Genomic DNA, 19,785 nt, shown 5'->3' with positions numbered 1-19,785 from the left:
CTCTCATTGTTTCCACTGTTTCCCCATCTATTTGCCATGAAGGGATGGGACTGGATACCATGATCTTAGTTTTCTGAATGTCCGCCTAAGACTAACTTTTTTCTTTTCTCTAACCTTGGGCTGATAACAGCTCAACAAACAAGTATTCATGCCAATTGTTTTATGGCCGGGGATGACACACCTTGTGCCATTCTATCTCAAAAATGCATGCTGTGGGTGAGAAAGTAAAAGTTAGTCACACAGTTGTGTCCAACCCTTTTGGACCCCATGGACTGTGGCCCACCAGGGTCCTCTGTTCAAGGAATTCTCCAGGCAAGAACACTGAAGTGGGTTGCCATTTCCTTCTCCAGGGGATTTTCCCAACCCAGGAATCAACCCGGATCTCCTGCATTGCAGGCAGATTCTTTACCAACTGAGCCACTAGGGAAGCCCATTGTGGGAGAGGGGCCTGGTGAAACTCCCTTAGCTGTGAGGTATCTCTCTTATCTGATTAGCAGCTTTCTAACAGAAATAAAACGCCTTGCTAAAAATTAGCAAGGGGCATTCTTCCTGCCTTCTTCTGATGTCTATGTCAGAAGCTTTCCCTATGTCTTTTATACTTGAATAAAATTCTGTTACATAAAAAGCTCCAAGTGGTCAAGCCTGGTCTCTGGCCCCAGATCAAAAGCCTCTCCTCTGGAGGTCACAAATCCCATTGTAGTACACAGCTCATGGCAACCACCTTTCACTATCATTACAGAAAAACAGGTATATATGTAACATGAAAGGAAGAGTAGAGAAAGAATCATATGATTTCAGAACCAGAAGAGCCTTGGTCATCATCTAGATATACTCCAGTGATTCTAAAGGAAAAGTTGTAGAAAAGTTATTAGCATCATCTATTTTCTTCCTAAAACTATACCAACAATCCTTCTGAAGATTCTGATTCCCACATTTTGTCACTAATAGGAATGCCTTTATCCATCAGGTGTGCTGGGACAGAACAAAGCTGAGAACCTTGGATTTTCACATATATAACTGACAAAATGAATGCTTGGGTTAATGAATGACCAAAGACACACCACACTATGACAAAAAAGAAAGGTTGGAGATATAGTCATGACGTTTTGAGAACCTATACTCATGTTTCTTAATACTCTGTAATTCTAATTTCCTTGTTCTAAAATAAGTACAATAGCCTAAAACAAGTTATCTGGAATTGCCAGGGCATGTATCTGTGAAAAAAAAAAAAATCTCAGATAACTCAGACAGAATAGGTATATAAATGACTTTTTCTTTAACAGAACTACCACTTTCTTTACTGTATATTTTCTTGGCTTCTGAGATGTGCACACATGATTACATGCATTTTCTAGTTAAGCCAAGACTTTTCCCTTGGACATTCCCCTATACAGTCAGTCCTCTATTTCTGAGGGATGGGAGTGGGAGCAGGGTGGAACCTACAGATTTGGAGGGCCAACTACACTACACCATTTTATATAAGGGATCTGAGCATCTGCGCATTCTGGTATTCCAAGAGTAGTGGGGAGGGTCCTGGAACCAATCCCACCTGGATTCTAATGGACGACTATATTTAAGATAAGTAAAAGTAAGTCTACTGTGTAGTTCTTTACAATATTTTTCATTTATTATAATTAAAGGAACATAGGGCAATCTTTACTCAATACTTATTTGGTAATATGAAAACTCCCAAGGACCTGCAAAGACATGCTTCATTAATATATGTAAAAGCTGAAACAAGGGCAAATCTAGGAGTAAACAAGTTCATGAACCCACTAGAATGAAACTAGCTATGCCTGTAAAAAAAAAAAATCACAATTGGTAAATGGGTTTATTAAGTTGAAGGGTGTTTCTGGGCCTGCAATCCAAATTGTGTTCAACAGCGCTCTGAGATATGTCTGGGCACCTTTGTATTGTTCTGTATCTGAACTCTCCCATTCAACATTTTTTCTGCCTGTGTCACTAATGAGGGCACACCCAACCCAGGTTTGCCTAATACTGGGAGTTGTCCTATATATTACTCCAAATGCTATCTGTTTTAACCAAATTACTTCCTGTAATGAGAACAATCTGCCAATAATGTAACTATTTTAACCTTTGATAGCCTTCCTAAATTAAGCTATTTCTAAGTCATAATACAACCAGATTATATACAAAAGCCTGTGAAACTCTACAGATAAAAGGGCAGTTCAAACACAAAATAGAAACATGTACCTTTTCACATGGGTAAATGGCATCAGAAAAGTGAACTGAAACTATTTCCTTGGAACCATAATGATATAGTAGTTTTATAAAATGGATACTTGCTCAATATACTTGGTTCATCCTGGGCACATGGTAAAGAACAGAGATTTTATTTCTTGCCACATGCCTCAGAGAATAGAGAGAAAAAAAATGACTGTGGGTGGTATTCACTTGCAAAACTGCCTCTCTATAAACAGTTTTTCTGAAAAGCCTTACTATCTCCCTTAGTTTGCCCATAGCAATAGTCTCTTTCTGAATTTCCTTTGATAATCATTTCATCTACCATTCTTGGCAGAGAATTTGAAGCAAATGAAAGCTAATCTACATTGTGCATCTAAGTATCACTGTACGTTTTAGTCATTAAAGATAGAATCAGTAATTTCATTGAAATAACACAATCAATAATAGAAACTATTGCCTAAACATGTAGAAAAAGAAGTAGGCATGACCAAGGGCAGCAGAAATTATTTAAAGATACCAAATACCTGAAATCACCAGTCTTTACACATTTCTAATTTTTTCAATTCCAATTAAAAAAAAACCAAAGCAGCAACATCATCATAAGCCATTTGGACTCAAAATTAGGTAAAGATGATTAAAGATGAAATAAAAAACAATTACTCTAACATTCACGTTTATTAGATTCTGCCTCTATTTTGAGTAAGTTCTAATTTTGGTGGGAAACTTAGGAGAGAAAACAAGTTGATATAAAGTAAAATCTGAAAAAGCTATCCTCTTTACACAGATCTTAAACTGACTTCAGTGAAACTAGACAGACCTAAAAAAATTCACATGTGATTAATTGGGTACAAATAAATAGATGGGTGAAAAAAATCAAGCAATTTTAGGCAAAGTAATTAAGTAAGTAATAAGATGGAAATGTAAAGCAGTGCCTACAAAAAGTTACTAAATCATTAGTTATTTACACTTGGTGTGTACCCCATAAAGGAAAATCAAGAGATCCTTTTTGATTTTTTTTAATGTAATAGAAATATAACTTTTAAAAGATGTTTAGAAGTATCTACCAAAAAGACAGTATCTCCTGGGATACTGTTGAAACAGAGTAGGACTCTGTAGGGGCTCCTGGGCACGGGGGTCTTTCAGTTCAGCCTCCATGACCTTCCCTGAGTTCCAAAGAGCAGGTTCAAACAGTTACCAGTCTGGAAGGCAAGGGATGCAGAGTCCAGAAGGAACAGCCAGGACAACAAAGCAGCCTTGGGGCAGGGCGTAAGAGGAGCCACACAAAGGCCTTAGAAGGGTGTAACCTTGGCACGTTTGCGAAACAATGAGGCTAAAATACAGAGAGGAGGAAAGTGGTTTTTAAAGAAAGGTCAGAAAATTAGGTAGCAGATACATCTTGTAGTACTGCAGACTATGGTAAAGAGTATGATAAGAAAATGATATGAAATAGCTGGAAAGGTTTTAAATAGCAGCATGACAGGTTTAACTTTTTAGAAGATGGAGGCTGCTGGTTGAAGAGAGGATTGTAGCAGGAGCAAGAGTAGAGGGAGAACCAACTAGGAGTCTACTGTAGAAATCTTAGAAAGGTATGATTAGGACTGCGATGAAGATGGTATAAGTTGAGAGCCTGATGCTATCTTCTGGAATGAGGGCTCATGAGTCAGTCTTCAAAGGTAATGTTCCTGTGACTTTAAGTTTTGTAGCCCTTTTCATTTTTCTATTCAATAAATATTTCTTGGGTACCTTCTACATGTAAGCCGTCCCTGATAGCTCAGTTGGTAAAGAATCTGCATGCAATGCAGGAGACCCTGGTTCGATTCCTGGGTTGGGATACGCTACCCACTCCAGTACTCTTGGGCTTCCCTTGTGGCTCAGCTGGTAAAGAATCTGCCTGCAACGCGGGAGACCCGAGTTCAATCCCTGGGTTGGGAAGACTCCCTGGAGAAGGAAAAGGCTATTCTGGCCTGGAGAATTCCATGGACTTATGGGGTTGCAAAGAGTCAGACACGACTAAATGACTCACTACATGTGAAACACTGCTAACTACTAGAAATGTAACAATAAAATCCCTGCCATCAAAGAGCTTACATGTTAGCGGAGAAGAGAAAAACAAACAAGCTAAGTGTCAAGAGTAATAAGAAAACAAAAAAGAAAAGCAGAGTAAGAACAGACAGGATTAGTGGGTGGATGATTTGTGTGCTAATTTATAATTTAGACACTGAATCTAAAGAATGTCTGTCAGATAATGTGACATTTGACCAGAAACTTATCTGCAAGAACACCGCAGGCAAAGGGAACAGTTAGTGCAAAGACCCTGAAGCAGGTACCTGTTGGCTTGTTCAATAAACAGCAAGGAAGCTAAGTTACACAACAGAACAGCAAGATAAAAGTGGTAAGATGTGGGATAAGAGATGGATGTGTGTCAGGGGCAGGGGCACAGATTATGTGGAGCCTTGTTGGGACACAGTAGGGACTTTTACTTTGAGTGAGCAAGAAATCCATTGGAAGGTTTTGATTTGTATTTTAATATGACCACTCTAGCTGGAGAAGAGATTGCAGGAGGCAAGTTGAGGAAGGAGAAAATTGTTAGAAGGCTTTTACAATAGTCCCAGAAAAGATAAACGGTAGTGTGGATCAACTCAGTGGTAGTGGAGGTGCTGAGAAGTAATCAGATGCTGGGTGTGTATCTATGGAAGGATTCACAAGATTAGCATGCTGATGACTGCACATGGGACAGGGGGAAAGAAAGGAGTCAAAGTTTTTTCCATCAATTATGTGAACAGAGATGCCATTTACTGAGTTGTGGAAGACTGAGAGAAGAGCAATGATGGTGAAGTTTTAAAGACACCTAAAACTGTTATATACTGTGAGGAATAAAAGAATGAGTATATTTCTAACATTAGGAAGCTCATAATTTTGTTGAAGAGTCAAATTCAACATAAAAAACTAAAAAAAGAATCCCTCTGCCATTCTGGGCATGAGACGATATAGTGAAAGCCATGTGGTTACGGAATCTAACACAGAGTCAGGGATGAAAGGGTAGAGGTATTAGGAAGAGATAAAGATTGCCTATGGAAGACAGGAAATATGGTTTAATTTTTACTACCTGAAAACGTTTAGGAACTATACTATTTCACTTTTGTTATTTTTATATTTTGATTACTTCTGTAAGAACACAAGCATTCAGGGACTTGCCTGGGGGTCCAGTGGTTAAGAATCGCCCTTGTGATGCAGGAGATGCAGGCTCAGTGCCTGGTTGGGGAACTAAGATCCCACATGCCGTGGAGCAACTAGGTACCCCAACAAAGATCCCACGGCTGCAGCTAAGACCCGATACAGCCAAATAAATAAATATTAAAAAAAAAAGAATGAGCACTCGCAAATATTTATCATAATTTTATACTAAAGGTTTAGTAAATTCATTTGTTCTAAACATCTTGGCAGGTTTCATATCTGTGGTTTCAGGTTATCAGGATGTCACTCCATCTTCTCTCTATACCCTTACCATTAATCCTGTTACCCAGGAGTTGAAGCATTTTATCAAACAGAATTTTCTTACCCCTGTGCTAGAATGTCTGTAACATCTCTTCAGAACTCTATGGTCTCTTTTTTAACAGGCTCAGAGCCTCTGCTTGGCAACGGTATCTAGCAAAATTAAAATCATTTATATTACATCTATTTTTAGTTTATATTTTATTTATACAGTGGCAAGCATGCTGAGATTTCATTTAGTGACAAAGTTTTCCATATAAAGGAAACAGAAAACCAGTGGCTCAATGTAAGAAAAAATATTAAATAATCCAAAAATGATATATAAAAATGGAAAGGTTATAAAGGTAGTCTCCAAGCGATTCAATTTAGGGAAATTTTTCCTACTATCATCATAGCAAGCCTACACAGAAACCCTGCAAGAAAGACTTATTTCTGTGTTCCAAAAGAAACTCAGAAAACTAAAATGAATTGCCTAAGGGGCTATAGCTGATAATCTGTGGTACTGCCTTTAGTGCTGCAAGGCTCCAAAGGAGAAGAGCAACATGGATTGAGTGCAGTAGGAATTTTAAGTAAAACTTTTAAAAACCTTAAAAATCATGTTGAACTCAAAATCACAGAAGAGGAATAAACATGTCTGGAAGGGTTGATCCCTTAGGAAAAGTCGTAAGACATCTAAAGGAGATGAAAAACAATTGAAATTGTCTGTGTGGAAATCTAAAAATAAAAGCAGTATTTTAGGTAAGAAAACAAGAGTGCAATATGCAAATGAAATGAATACCAGATTTATCAGAGGCCAAGAAGATATAATTATTACCAGGCCACTGTAGTTTATCCATGTGCTAACAAGCATCTCTAGCATGGTCTCTAGATGGTTGTTATTAGTTCAACCTATACTCTGAATGCCTACTCTGTGTTAGGTGCTGTGCTTGGCACCAAGACACCAGTAGTAACCCTTTCTTCTCAATAATCTGGACAGAAAACATGCGAACGATTATGAAAACAATAAAAATAATTCTTATAGTATAGGTACAAATACTGTGGGAATCAAAAAGGAAGGAAAACAAAATAAAATGGTGATCAGGGATGGTCAATGGGATAACTGAGCTAAATTTTGAAGGATGGGTAGTTCATTAAAAAGCAGAATGGGTGAGAGAAAATGGACAAGGGGAGACATTCTAGTCAAAGAGGTTGATGAGGACACGGCTAATGAAGAAGTTCTGAAGATAACGTGGGAAATATACACCTAATAACATACCTGTATACAATATTAGGTATATACTATATCTAATCTATGGGCTTCCCAGGTGGCTCAGAGGTTAAAGCGTCTGCCTGCAATGCGGGAGACCTGGGTTCAATTCCTGGGTCTGGAAGATTCCCTGCAGAAGGAAACGACAACCCACTCCAGTATTCTTGCCCGGAGAATCCCATGGACGGAGGAGCCTGGTGGGCTACAGTCCATGTGGTCGCAAAGAGTCGAACACGACTGAGCGACTTCACTTTCACATCTAATCTATAATGGTATATAATGTTATTTTAGTCTATAATTGCTGTTGTTCAGTCGTTAAGTCATATACAACTCTCTGTGACCACACGGACTGTACCAGGCTCCTCCGTCTTCCACTATCTCCTGGAGTTTGCTCAAATTCATGTCCGCTGAGTCAGTGATGCTATTCAACCATCTCATCCTCTGCTGTCCCCTTCTCCTTTTACCTTCTATCTTTCCCGGCATGAAGGCCTTTTCCACTGAGTCTGCTCTTTACATCAGGTGGCCGAAGTATTAGAGCTTCAGCTTCAGCATCAATCCTTCCAATGAATATTCACGGTTGATTTCCTTTAGGATTGACTGGTTTGAGCTCCTTGCTGTCCAAGGGACTGTCAAGCATCTTCTCTAGCACTACAGTTTGAAAGCATCAATTCTTTGGCACTCAGCCTTCTTTATGGTTCAACTCTCACAACTGTACATGACTACTGGAAAAATCACAGCTTTGACTAGATGGACCTTTGTCAGCAAAGTGACGTCTTTGCTTTTTAATATACTCTCTAGGTTTGTCATAGGTTTCCTTCCAAGGAGCAAGGATCCTTTAATTTCATGGCTGCAGTCACTGTCCATAGGGATTTTGGAGCCTAAGAAAATAAAATCTGTCACTGTCATACATATATGCATTGTACCTAATATAAAATATATACTCATTTGACAGGAAAGGAGATTTTAAAAATTGATTTAAAAAGTGGGTAAGATACAAAGCAGAACCAGTCAGAAGATGTGTTTCCAACTTTTGATTCTTCCCCTTTCTCATTCATCAAATCCAGTAATTTGTGGCTTCCATACCAATCTCTTCTTTCTATCACACTGCCATCTATTAGAGTCTCATTATTCATAGACTAATTAAAATAGTTTAATTAGTCTCCCTGCCATCAATTTTCCCATCTTCAAACAATCCTTCATTTTCCTTCTTATTAATTTTGCCTTTATCAGCTTCTTTATTGCTTAAAAAAGACTTTCAAAGACCTCCAAGTGAAAATGCTAGGAGTGTCCAATCATTTTGTGAAGAGAAGATGGATTGTTCTCACTTCTTATTTATATTTTGACATCATGTGGGCTGCTGATTCAAGTCTCTCCAAGAAAAGGAAAGGGCTGCCTTTTGCAGGCTGTGTCTCTACTCCTACTGTGAATTTTCTGGTTGGGCATGGTAGTGGTAATGATGGTGGTAGCAGAGGTTAATGGCTTAAGATTCCAGTTTACATGTCTGAATCCCTTGGCTTATAGGGTGAACTCCAAAAACCTAATCCTGGCTTTCAAGTTCCTTTATAATCTAGCACTAGTCTGCTGCTGCTGCTACTGCTGCTAAATCGCTTCAGTCGTGTCCGACTCTGTGCGACCCCAGAGACGACAGCCCACCAGGCTCCCCCGTCCCTGGGATTCTCCAGGCACAACATCCATTGGATCATCAAAAAAACAAGAGAGTTCCAGAAAAACATCTACTTTTGCTTTATTGACTACGCCAAAGCCTTTGACTGTGTGGATCACAACAAATTGTGGAAAATTCTTAAAGAGACTGGAATACCAGACCACCTGATCTGCCTCCTGACAAATCTGTATGCAGGTTAAAAGAAGCAAGAGTTAGAACTGGACATGGAACAACAGACTGGTTCCAAATCAGGAAAGGAATACATCAAGGCTGTATATTGTCACCCTGCTTATATAACTTATATGCAGAGTACATCATGCGAAATGCTGGGCTGGATAAAACACAAACTGGAATCAAGATTGCTGGGAGAAATATCAATAACCTCAGATACGCAGATGACATCACTCTTATGGCAGAAAGCAAAGAAGAACTAAAGAGCCTCTTGATGAAAGTGAAAGAGGAGAGTGAAAAAGTTCACATTCAGAAAACGAAGATCATGGCATCTGGTCCCACCACTTCATGGCAAATAGATGGGGAAACAATGGAAACAGTGACAGACTTTATTTTTTGGGGCTCCAAAATCACTGTAGATGGTGACTGCAGCCATGAAATTCAAAGATGCTTGCTCCTTGGAAGAAAAGCTATGACAAACATAGCATATTAAAAAGCAGAGACATTACTTTACCAACAAAGGCCCATCTACTCAAGGTTATGGTTTTTCCAGTAGTCATATATGGATGTGAGAGTTGGACTATAAAGAAAGCTGAGCACCAAAGATTTGATGCTTTTGAACTGCAGTGTTGGAGAAGACTCTTGAGAGTCCCTTGGACTGCAAGGAGATCCAACCAGTCCATCCTAAAGGAAATCCATCCTGAATATTCATTGGAAGGACTGATGATGAAGCTGAAACTCCAATACTTTGACCACCTGGTGCGAAGAACCAAGTCACTGGAAAAGACCCTGATGGTGGGAAAGATTGAAGGCGGGAGGAGAAGGGGACGACAGAGGATGAGATGGTTGCATGGCATCTCCAACGTGATAGACATCAGTTTGAGTAGGCTCCAGGAGTTGGTGATGGATAGGGAAGCCTGGCATACTGCAGTCCATGGGGTCGCAAAGAGTCGGATACAACTGAGCAACTGAACTGAACTGAACTGAACTGATCTGTATTTCATTTGTTGTCAGTGCCAGATAATACTTCATTATACGAATATACCACATTTATCTATTCATCAGTCGACATCTGGGTTGTTTCTATAATTGGGGCTATCATGCATAGTGCTGCAATGAACATTCCTCTACAATTTTTCGTGTGGACATATATTCTTATTTTAAGTATATACCTAGAAGTGGAATTGCTGGATCATATGGTAACTCTATATTTAACTTCTTGAAGAACTGCCAAACTGTTTTACAAAGTGTCTGCACCATTTTATGTTCCCACCGAAAATATACGGGGGTTTCAGTCTTTCCACATTCTTGTCAACGCTTGTTATGGTCCATCGTTTTTATCAGAACCAGCCCAGCGGATGTGAAGTGGCCCCTTGTTGTGGTTCTGATGTGCATTTCCCTGATGATTAAAGTGCTTAAATGTGCTTATTTAGCACTTTCTCCTTTCCTCATCTCCATCTGGAAACCTCTTAGCTCTTGCCTGCCATAATTTTGAGGTTTTGCTTAGACTTATTTAGTACTTTTACATCATAAATATTATTGAATTGTTCCCTGAAGTATGTTCCTGTTGATTAGAGTCCTTATTCAGCATAACATTCCCAGACAGTCTACCATCATTTTCCACTTTTTCTATCCCTTTCATTTTGTGATCTGTGCTCTAGCTCATTTATTTGGTTAAAAACCTTTCTTAAATATTCTCTAGTTATGTGGGTAATACACTCTCTAAAGTTACATTTATGCCGTAGCTCCTCCTTGTAGATGAGGATGCTATTTTCACCGGAAATGGGGATTTGGGATTACAGTCTTTTTCTGTTGGTAATCTGTGGATACTCTTTCACTGTCTCCTAATTCCCACTGGTGTGAATTAGAATTCTGATGTGAATCTCAGACTATTCTGAATATCATACTGTAATCTGGAAGCCTCCAAAATGAATTCCTGGAGTTCAAAACTTTACCTGGATAAGCCTAGGTATGTTTTTTACAACACTGATCTTCCCTGGAATGTACCACCAATCTGCACAATGAACTTTAGCTCAGGAATTTAAAAAAAAATCTTTAATTACTACTTCTCTTCCATTTATTCCTTTTTCTGTAACTTGTATTAGCCACATTAGATGTCCTCTTCCCAGTCTCTTTCCTATCCTATCTATCCTCAATCTATCCTCCAAGTTTCTTATGGTTTTTTCAATCTGTATTTTTAACTCTGGGCTTTGAATCTTCCAGGCCAATAATGATCATACTCATTCAATTCTTTATTCAGTAATTAGGTACTGAGTGTTTACTATGTACAAGACTGTTCTAGACACGGACACTGACAGCAGTCAGTGTACACAAGAGAAAAAAGTCCTGCTTTTATGTGTTTATCTAGTGGACTTTTTTTTTAAGTGTATGTACATGGATTGCAAGTCAGGTGGTACCAAGCATTTAGCAGGGAAATCGTATCTTTTGCTCCCTGTGTCTCTTTTGTACTTCATTTGAACTTCCTTCAGTGCGCCTACTGTTCATTATTTGCATATTCAAGTTCCTATCTTCTCTGCATTTCTACTTAGTTGGTCTGTTGCGCTGTTTACTCTAGGTGCTTTTTTCTCTTTCTGGTTTCCTGCCTTCCCCAGATGGGATCTTTTTCTATGTTGCTTCAGAGGGGCTTAGGTTTCATTGTTGGAGCATCATAAGTGGTAGCAGTCTCAAGAGAACAGAAAGGCAAAGCAGCCTCTACACCAGTAGACGGGCAGGGCAGCAGGCCAGCCACCAGCCCTGTTGAGGCCTGGGAGAAAGGTTGCCGACTCTCAGGTCTCCTTACATCTCCCAGACTCAGACAGGGAGGTAACAGTCCCCTAGCTCTTTGCCATTCTTCCCATTAGGGAAGTCCATGGATCTCTACCAAGCCAAGCTCTTTTTCTGGATCTGCCATTTGTATCCTCACTCTGAGGATCTTGTCCAGCCCTTGAGGAGCAAGTCCTGGGTCAGCTCTCCCTGAAAGAGCTCCCACAGAACTGAGGCCTCACTTGCCTCTAAGTGTTCATCAGATCCAGGGGTCATTTGGCTCAAGAGTGGCAGACACAAGTTGAAATTAGTAACAGAGGGATAGGGAGATTTCACCTTCCCAAAACCCTCTCTGAAAAGTAGGTCCTAGTTATAGACTAATCCTAAAAACATTCAAATCTTGGCAAAGAAGTCAACGCTTTAAAAAGCCTCTGTGAGGTCCAAACATCTGTGGGTTGTATCATGTTCAACTGCTGCCCTAAATGTTAAGTTCTGTGAAATAAGGTAGATCATAATGTTAGTTGGATTTTAAAGGATATTGACTAGATGGATGAATCTCAAATTATGTTTTATAAAAGCAGTCAGAGAAAAGACAGTACATACTATATGATTCTATTCGTATAAAATTATAGGAAATACAAACTAATGTACTGTAGTGACAGAAAGCAGATTGCCTAGGGACCAGGGAATTAGGTAAGTGGGTTATATAATATTGTACATCAACTATACTTCAACCAAAAAACCCTCAATATACAAAAAAATGGTCATAACAGTAGTAAAATGCGGAATCAAAGTGTTGGTCACTTTCACTGAGTATAACATGAATATGACGAAGAAGGGTTAATGATTTAAACAAAGTTTTAAGATGTACAGAGCTAAAAGCAGTCAGTCTCAAATTTGTTTTTTTGTATTAAGGTCTTAAGAGTATGTAAAAAAACATGGTAAAAAGAACGGTATTTCAGGGAGGTGTTACTCTTTCTGACAATGAATATTGGTGGGGGGCAGGGAGGCAGAAAAACATGCCTCATGAAGCTGAGTTTAAAAATAAACTTTTGACACTGAGATTTTTAAAACATGCAGGTCTGAATGTGTTAGTTGGGTTGATATAAAATCCCATGTGAATAGTTAAAAAGCTTTTAAATATTTACTACAGAAAAGATTTTATCAGTACAAAGAAGCTCTTTAGTTGTCTATTTTAATGTTAGTCAGTAAAAAGACAGTCGTATAACTTATATGCAGAGTACATCATGAGAAACGCTGGGCTGGAAGAAACACAAGCTGGAATCAAGATTGCCAGGAGAAATATCAATAACCTCAGATATGCAGATGATACCACCCTTATGGCAGAAAGTGAAGAGGAACTAAAAAGCCTCTTGATGAAAGTGAAAGTGGAGAGTGAAAAAGTTGGCTTAAAGCTCAACATTCAGAAAACGAAGATCATGGCATCTGGTCCCATCACTTCATGGGAAATAGATGGGGAAACAGTGGAAACAATGTCAGACTTTATTTTTCTGGGCTCCAAAATCACTACAGATGGTGACTGCAGCCATGAAATTAAAAGACGCTTACTCCTTGGAAGGAAAGTTATGACCAACCTAGATAGCATATTCAAAAGCAGAGACATTACTTTGCCAACAAAGGTTCGCCGAGTCAAGGCTATGGTTTTTCCTGTGGTCATGTATGGATGTGAGAATTGGACTGTGAAGAAGGCTGAGCACCGAAGAATTGATGCTTTTGAACTGTGGTGTTGGAGAAGACTCTTGAGAGTTCCTTGGACTGCAAGGAGATCTAACCAGTCCATTCTGAAGGAGATCAGCCCTGGGATTTCTTTGGAAGGAATGATGCTAAAGCTGAAACTCCAGTACTTTGGCCACCTCATGCGAAGAGTTGACTCATTGGAAAAGACTCTGATGCTGGGAGGGATTGGGGGCAGGAGGAGAAGGGGACGACAGAGGATGAGATGGCTGGATGGCATCACTGACTCGATGGACGTGAGTCTGAGTGAACTCCGGGAGTTGGTGATGGACAGGGAGGCCTGGCGTGCTGCAATTCATGGGGTCGCAAAGAGTCGGAGACGACTGAGCGACTGATCTGATCTGATCTGATTTGATCACCTACCTTTGAACATAAGCAGAACTAATGTTTAGGTTACAATCTAACATTTTGAGGGTTCTTAATAAAATTTAAACTCCACTTAACTCATGCAATTTGGGTTACTAAGAGTTAATGTTTGAACATGCTCTCCAATACCAATATAAGATTTTCTTCCTTGGAGAAGGAAATGGCAGCAACCCACTTCAATATTCTTGCCTGGAGAATCTCATGGACAGAGGAGCCTGGAGGCCTACAGTCCACAGGGTTGCACAGAATCAGACACGACTGAAGCAACTTAGCTTGCACGCACATCCTTAATACTTATGTCTTCCGGGACCAATCCATCTTACAGTTCCTTTCCTTCCTCTTTTCCTCTCTGCCTTCTTCCCCTCTTTCCTTTTGTTTCTTCCTCTCTCCTTTCTTAAAAAAAAAAAAAGATTTCCTTCTTTCCTGTTATGGGTTCATTTCTGAAAATCTCCTTAGAAATCTTCCAATCTGCTATCTGTATCAACTGAACACAACTTCAGACGTTGAAATCTTCCCAATCCATAGACACTGTAAGATCTGATGAGGGTCTAGTGGTTAAATTTGCACTTTCACTGTGGAGGCCCAGGTTTAATCCCTGGTCTGGGAACCAAGAACCCACAAGCCTCACGATGTGGCAGAATAAAAAAAAAAAAAAGAAAGAAATCTGATGAGCAAGGGAGAAGATCTGAAACAAATATTTCATGGAAATACTTTAACTTGCAAAGCAATTATCCTTCAATAAATGAATAAATGCAACATTTATACCTGATTCAGTAAGTGTAATAAATAGTAAAATTGTTTTACTGTTCCTATAAAAAAATTACACATTTCATAATGTTTACATCAAACTCTGTGATCCAAACACATTTCAGATATTAAACAACTTTCTCTTGTTTTTCAAAAGCTAGGACTTGGCACCATGGTTGAGATGGGAAGCACGTAAAATTTATCAGTTTTGAACACAGGCTCTGTTACTACTCAGCAGGTAACTTTAGGCAAGGTGCTCACGGACAACAAGCTCAGTTTCGCCACCTTTAACAAGGCAGTAGCACCCACCGTCCCAGAGCGGGGACAGGCTGAAGCTGGGCAACGCTCCACCACGCAGCCCCAGCCCTTTCCCACACGTCCAACGTGCGAGCTACTGCACAGGTCTGTTTCCCACCTGCTTGCTCTACATCTTCCTCATTCCTTCTAACTGTTTCTATTGCTTGTAATCTCATCAAGACCTCCCTTCAAAATCACTGTGCCAACTGCTATATTCAAAATGGATAACCAACACAGACCTCCTATAGGGAATTCTGCTAAATAGTTATGTGGCAGCCTGGATGGGAGGGAAGTTTCAGGGAAAATGGATACATATATATGTATAACTGAGTCCCTTTGCTGCTCACCTGAAATTATCAATATTGTTAATCAGCTATACTCCAATACAAAGTAAAAAGTTTAGAAAAAAAAAGGATTGTTAAAATAGGATCAGTATGTCCTGTCTTCTGAGATACCTGTCCAAGGGTCCCCTCCAGGCAATATTATAGTCTTCTCCAGAATTTGCTATCCAAAGTGGTTTATTTTTGCTCTTATTAAACCACTAATCACAATATAGTAAGTAATCAGTAGCTCTTATTTTTGAGTGCTGTGTCACACATGTTAAGTGCTTTATGTTCATTTTCCCATTAATTCACAACCACCCTGTGAAGTAAATAGCACTGTTATTCCCCTTATCAATGAGTAAAGTAAGACTAAGAAAAGTTAAGTCACTTTCCCAAAGTCACTCAAGCAATAATTAATAGAAATTATCATTACTCCTAATTAGTAATAATTAGTAGGACTGGGATTCAAAGCCAGGTAACTGGGTCCAGAGTGGAGAACTTATACTCCCTTCACCTTTGTAGCCTTAGGAAAAAAGCACATCTGGCATGAACATGTGCTTAAGTGAATTAAAAAAAAAAAAAGGCAAAAAACAAGTCTGTACACTGAATTGTCTATTGTGTGCAATTCACCTGGATGTGGAGGTACAATATTATTCAAGATCTTTACCCTCAAGGAACTTATAGGCAGGGTATTTGGGAGACAGACAAGTGAACAGGTGATTACAATTCAGAGTGTGATACATGCTATTTCTGTGGACAAGCCTCAGAGAAAACATAAAGAGGGCACCTAAGGTGTACCAGAGAGAAGGAATCAAGAAAGATGTTAGATAAGTCTGAGTTTCTGCCTTTCCCTTCGAAACCAAATTAAGTAGGGTTTTACTAGACTGGCATTCTAGTAGTTGGCATGGCAGAGATGAATGTACTACTGTTTTTTAATTAAAGTACCGTTGACTTACAAATTGTACGTTCAGTTTGTAACACTGTACAGGAGGTGGTGATCAAAACCATCCCCAAGAAATGCAAAAGGACAAGACAGTTGTCTGAGGAGGCCTTACAGATAGCTGAGAAAAGAGAAGCAAAAGGCAAAGGAGGAAAGGAAAGATATATCCATCTGAATGCAGAGTTCCAAAGAAGAGCAAGGAGAGATAAGAAAGCCTTCCTCAGCAATCAATGCAAAGAAATAGAGGAAAAAAACAGAATGGCAAAGACTAGAGATCTCTTCAAGAAAAATTAGAGATGCCAAGGGAACATTTCATGCAAAGATGGGCTCAATAAAGGACAGAAATGGTATAGACCTAACAAAAGCAGAAGATATTAAGAAGAGGTGGCAAGAATACATAGAAGTACCATACAAAAAAGATCTTCATGACCCAGATAACCACGATGGTGTGATTATTCACCTAGAGCCAAAAAGATCTTCATGACCCAGATAACCACGATGGTGTGATTATTCACCTAGAGCCACACATTAGGGACTGTGAAGTCAAGTGGGCCTTAGGAAGCATTACTACGAACAAAGCTAGAGGAAGTCATGGAATTCCAGCTGAGCTGTTTCAAATTCTAAAAGATGATGCTGTGAAAGTGCTGTACCCAATATGCCAGCAAATTTGGAAAATTCTTCAATGGCAACAGGACTGGAAAAGGTCAGTTTTCATTCCAATCCCAAAGAAAGGCAAGGCCAAAGAATGTTCAAACTACCGCACAATTGTACTCATCTCACACACTAGCAAAATAATGCTCAAAATTCTCCAAGCCAGGCTTCAACAGTACATGAACTGTGAACTTCCAGACATTCAAGCTGGATTTAGAAAAGGCAGAGGAACCAGAGATCAAATTGCCAACATTTGTTGGATCATAGAAAAAGCAAGAGAGTTCCAGAAAAACACCTACCTTTGCTTTACTGACTACGCCAAAGGCTTTGTCTGTGTGGACCACAACAAACTGTGGAAAATTCTTTAAGAGATGGGAATACCAGACCACCTGATCTGCCTCCTGACAAATCAGTATGCAGGTCATGAAGCAACAGTTAGAACTGGACATGGAACAACAGACTGGTTCCAAATTGGGAAAGGAATATGTCAAGGCTGTATATTGTCACCCTGCTTATTTAACTTATATGCAGAGCACGTCATGTGCAATGCTGGGCTGGATGAAACACAAGCTGGAATTGCCAGGAGAAACATCGATAACCTCAGATAGGCAGATGACACCACACTAATGGTAGAAAGTGAAGAACTAAAGAGCCTCTTGATCAAAGTGAGAGAGGAGAGTGAAAAAGCTGGCTCAAAATTCAACATTCAAAAAACAAAGATCATGGCATCTGGTCCCACCACTTAATGGCAAATAGATGGGGAAACAATGTAAACAGTGACAGACTTTATTTTCTTGGGCTCCTAAATCACTGCAGATGGTGACTGCAGCCATGAAATTAAAAGATGCTTGGTCCTTGGAAGAAAAGCTATGACCAACCTAGACAGAATATTAGAAAGCAGAGACATTACTTTGCCAACAAAGGTCTGTAGAGTCAAAGCTATGGTTTTTCCAGTGGTCATGTATGGATGTGACAGCTGGACTATAAAGAAAGCTGAGTGCTGAAGAATTGATGCTTTTGAACTGTAGTGTTGGAGAAGACTCTTGAGAATCCCTTGGACTGCAAGGAGATCAAACCAGTCAATCCTGAAGGAAATCAATCCTGAATATTCATTGGAAGGACTGATGCTGAAGCTGAAACTCCAATACTTTGGCCACCTGATGTGAAGAACTGACTCATTGGAAAAGACCCTGATTCTGGGAAAGACTGAGGGCAAGAGAAGAAGGGGACAGAGGATAAGATGGTTGGTGGCATCATCGACTCAATGCACATGAGCTTGGGCAAACTCTGGGAGATAGTGAAGGACAGGGAAGCCTGGCATTTTGCAGTCCATGGGGTCGCAAAGAGTCAGACACAACTGAGTGACTGAACTGAACAGACTTACAATATTACATTAGTTTCAGGTATACTGTATAATAGTTATTTGATATTTTTATACATTACAAAAGGATCACCACAGTGTACTTTTTAAAATTAGTTTAGCGTTCCCTGGTGGTCCACTGGTTAAGAACTTGCCTTGCAATGCAGGGGACACCAGTTCAATCTCTGGTCGTGAGGATCCCCCATGTTGCAAAACAACTAGCACCATGTGCCACAACTACTGAGCTTGCACGCCTGCAGCCTGTGATTCACAACAAGAGAAGCCACCGCAGTGAGAAGCCCGTGCAATGCAACAGAGAGTAGCCTCAGCTCAGCACAGCTGGAGAACCCAAGTGCAGCAACAGAGACCCACCACAGTTCAAAAATAAAATAAACATTTTTCGAAAATTAGGTTATGTTTACAATTACCTATTCTATCTCAAATTATCTGTCTAGTTCAAATACATCTCATGTTCTAAAAAACACATTTTAAAGAATGATCTGCTTTCCAAATATTTTCAGTTTATATGATGGTACATCCTATTTTTCTCTCCTCACAGACAAATAAGGAAAAAAAACTCCATAAAAAAAGTGACTAGTTACCTAACTGGCTAGTATGAGAAGTGCTTGCAATAAAATCACAATCAATTTAGGATTTTAACTCAGAAGAACAAGGGGCTATAACTTATCATATGTCAAGCAACTGCTCTGCAACCACTATCTTCCTCAACGCTTTTCAAATAAGCAGAAAAAAAAACTTTGAGGTTTTCCCCATATGTTTCCTTCCTTTTTTCCCTCTAATTTAATCCTAAAATAAAAATAAATACAATTTAGAAAATGTATTTCCATCAGTTGTTCACTTACCAAACAACAGTTCATTCAAGTGGATACCTCCTGGACTGTCATGGAAAATGCCTAAATAAAAAGCCTTATTAAATTCAATTTAGATTATATCTGTCACTTCTTCCTTGTCCAAAGCAATTACTACAGAAGAAAATAAATTAAGCCTAGCAATATTATTTATTACAAATATTGGTTGCTATAAAAATGTTTCACCAGTTTTCTAGGTGGTTACTAATAGATTAAATCATTTCTACCCTGTTCTAATCTGAATAAAGTGGATTTCCTCCAACATTATGGAACCACTAAAGACGAAATAATAGAGTAAAATAAGTAAATATAATAAAATAGTAAAACCAAATATAATAAAATTGAGCAGGAGTGAAGAATGCACAGCTTTGCATTTTGTGGGATTATGAGACAGCAAAAACAAAAGCTTAAAAAGGATTAAAATCTAAGGGCAGCAAGCACAGACAACAAAGGAAGCGCAGCTTCAAATACACACTGTCCCAAAAGAGAGCCTAAATTCTTTGACCGAGAGTTTCGGAGAATCAGGTTTAAGTACAATGTAGGTTGACCTTACTTTCTTTTTTTTTAAATTGAAGTATAGTTGATTTATAATGTGTTATATTTTCAGCTATACAACACGACTCAGTTTATATATTTTTATATGTACTCTTTTCCCTTACAGGCTATTACAAAATACTGAGTAAGTTCTCTTTGCTACGCAGTAACTCCCTGTTGAGTTTAAATAACCTTAATTTCAACTTATCACCCTATTTGTTTAGCAAAATGAAAAATACCCTGGTGGAAAAAAAAAATAACCTGGAGGAAAAAGAGTTTCCATAAAACCTTCTTTCTTATCTTCCCCTAGTAAATTCTCTCACTAAAATGAAAAGATAAACAAACGGAGCTTTATTTTGATAAGCCTTATCTTTAAGTTAGAGATTCTTAAAAATTCATGAAT

At 39.0% G+C, this 19,785-nt stretch overlaps 1 protein-coding gene across 4 annotated transcripts in view; it reads right to left on the bottom strand.

Moving 5' to 3' along the window:
* SLC12A6 (solute carrier family 12 member 6) overlaps positions 1-19,785 on the bottom strand; it is an 84,881-nt gene that overhangs the window by 41,837 nt on the left and 23,259 nt on the right. Inside the window, exon 2 of one of the 4 annotated variants that reach the window (XM_027553446.1) lies at positions 18,843-18,893. The exons of the other annotated variants lie outside the window; for them this stretch is intronic. Within the exon in view, the coding sequence (XP_027409247.1) occupies positions 18,843-18,893 (51 nt within the window). The remainder of the gene's footprint in view (positions 1-18,842; positions 18,894-19,785) is intronic. 4 annotated transcript variants of the gene reach the window in all.

This window comes from Bos indicus x Bos taurus, chromosome 10 (genome assembly GCF_003369695.1).
Source record: "Bos indicus x Bos taurus breed Angus x Brahman F1 hybrid chromosome 10, Bos_hybrid_MaternalHap_v2.0, whole genome shotgun sequence".
In the NCBI taxonomy this organism is placed as follows: domain Eukaryota; kingdom Metazoa; phylum Chordata; class Mammalia; order Artiodactyla; family Bovidae; genus Bos; species Bos indicus x Bos taurus.
This window is presented reverse-complemented; position numbering and strand designations above follow the sequence as displayed.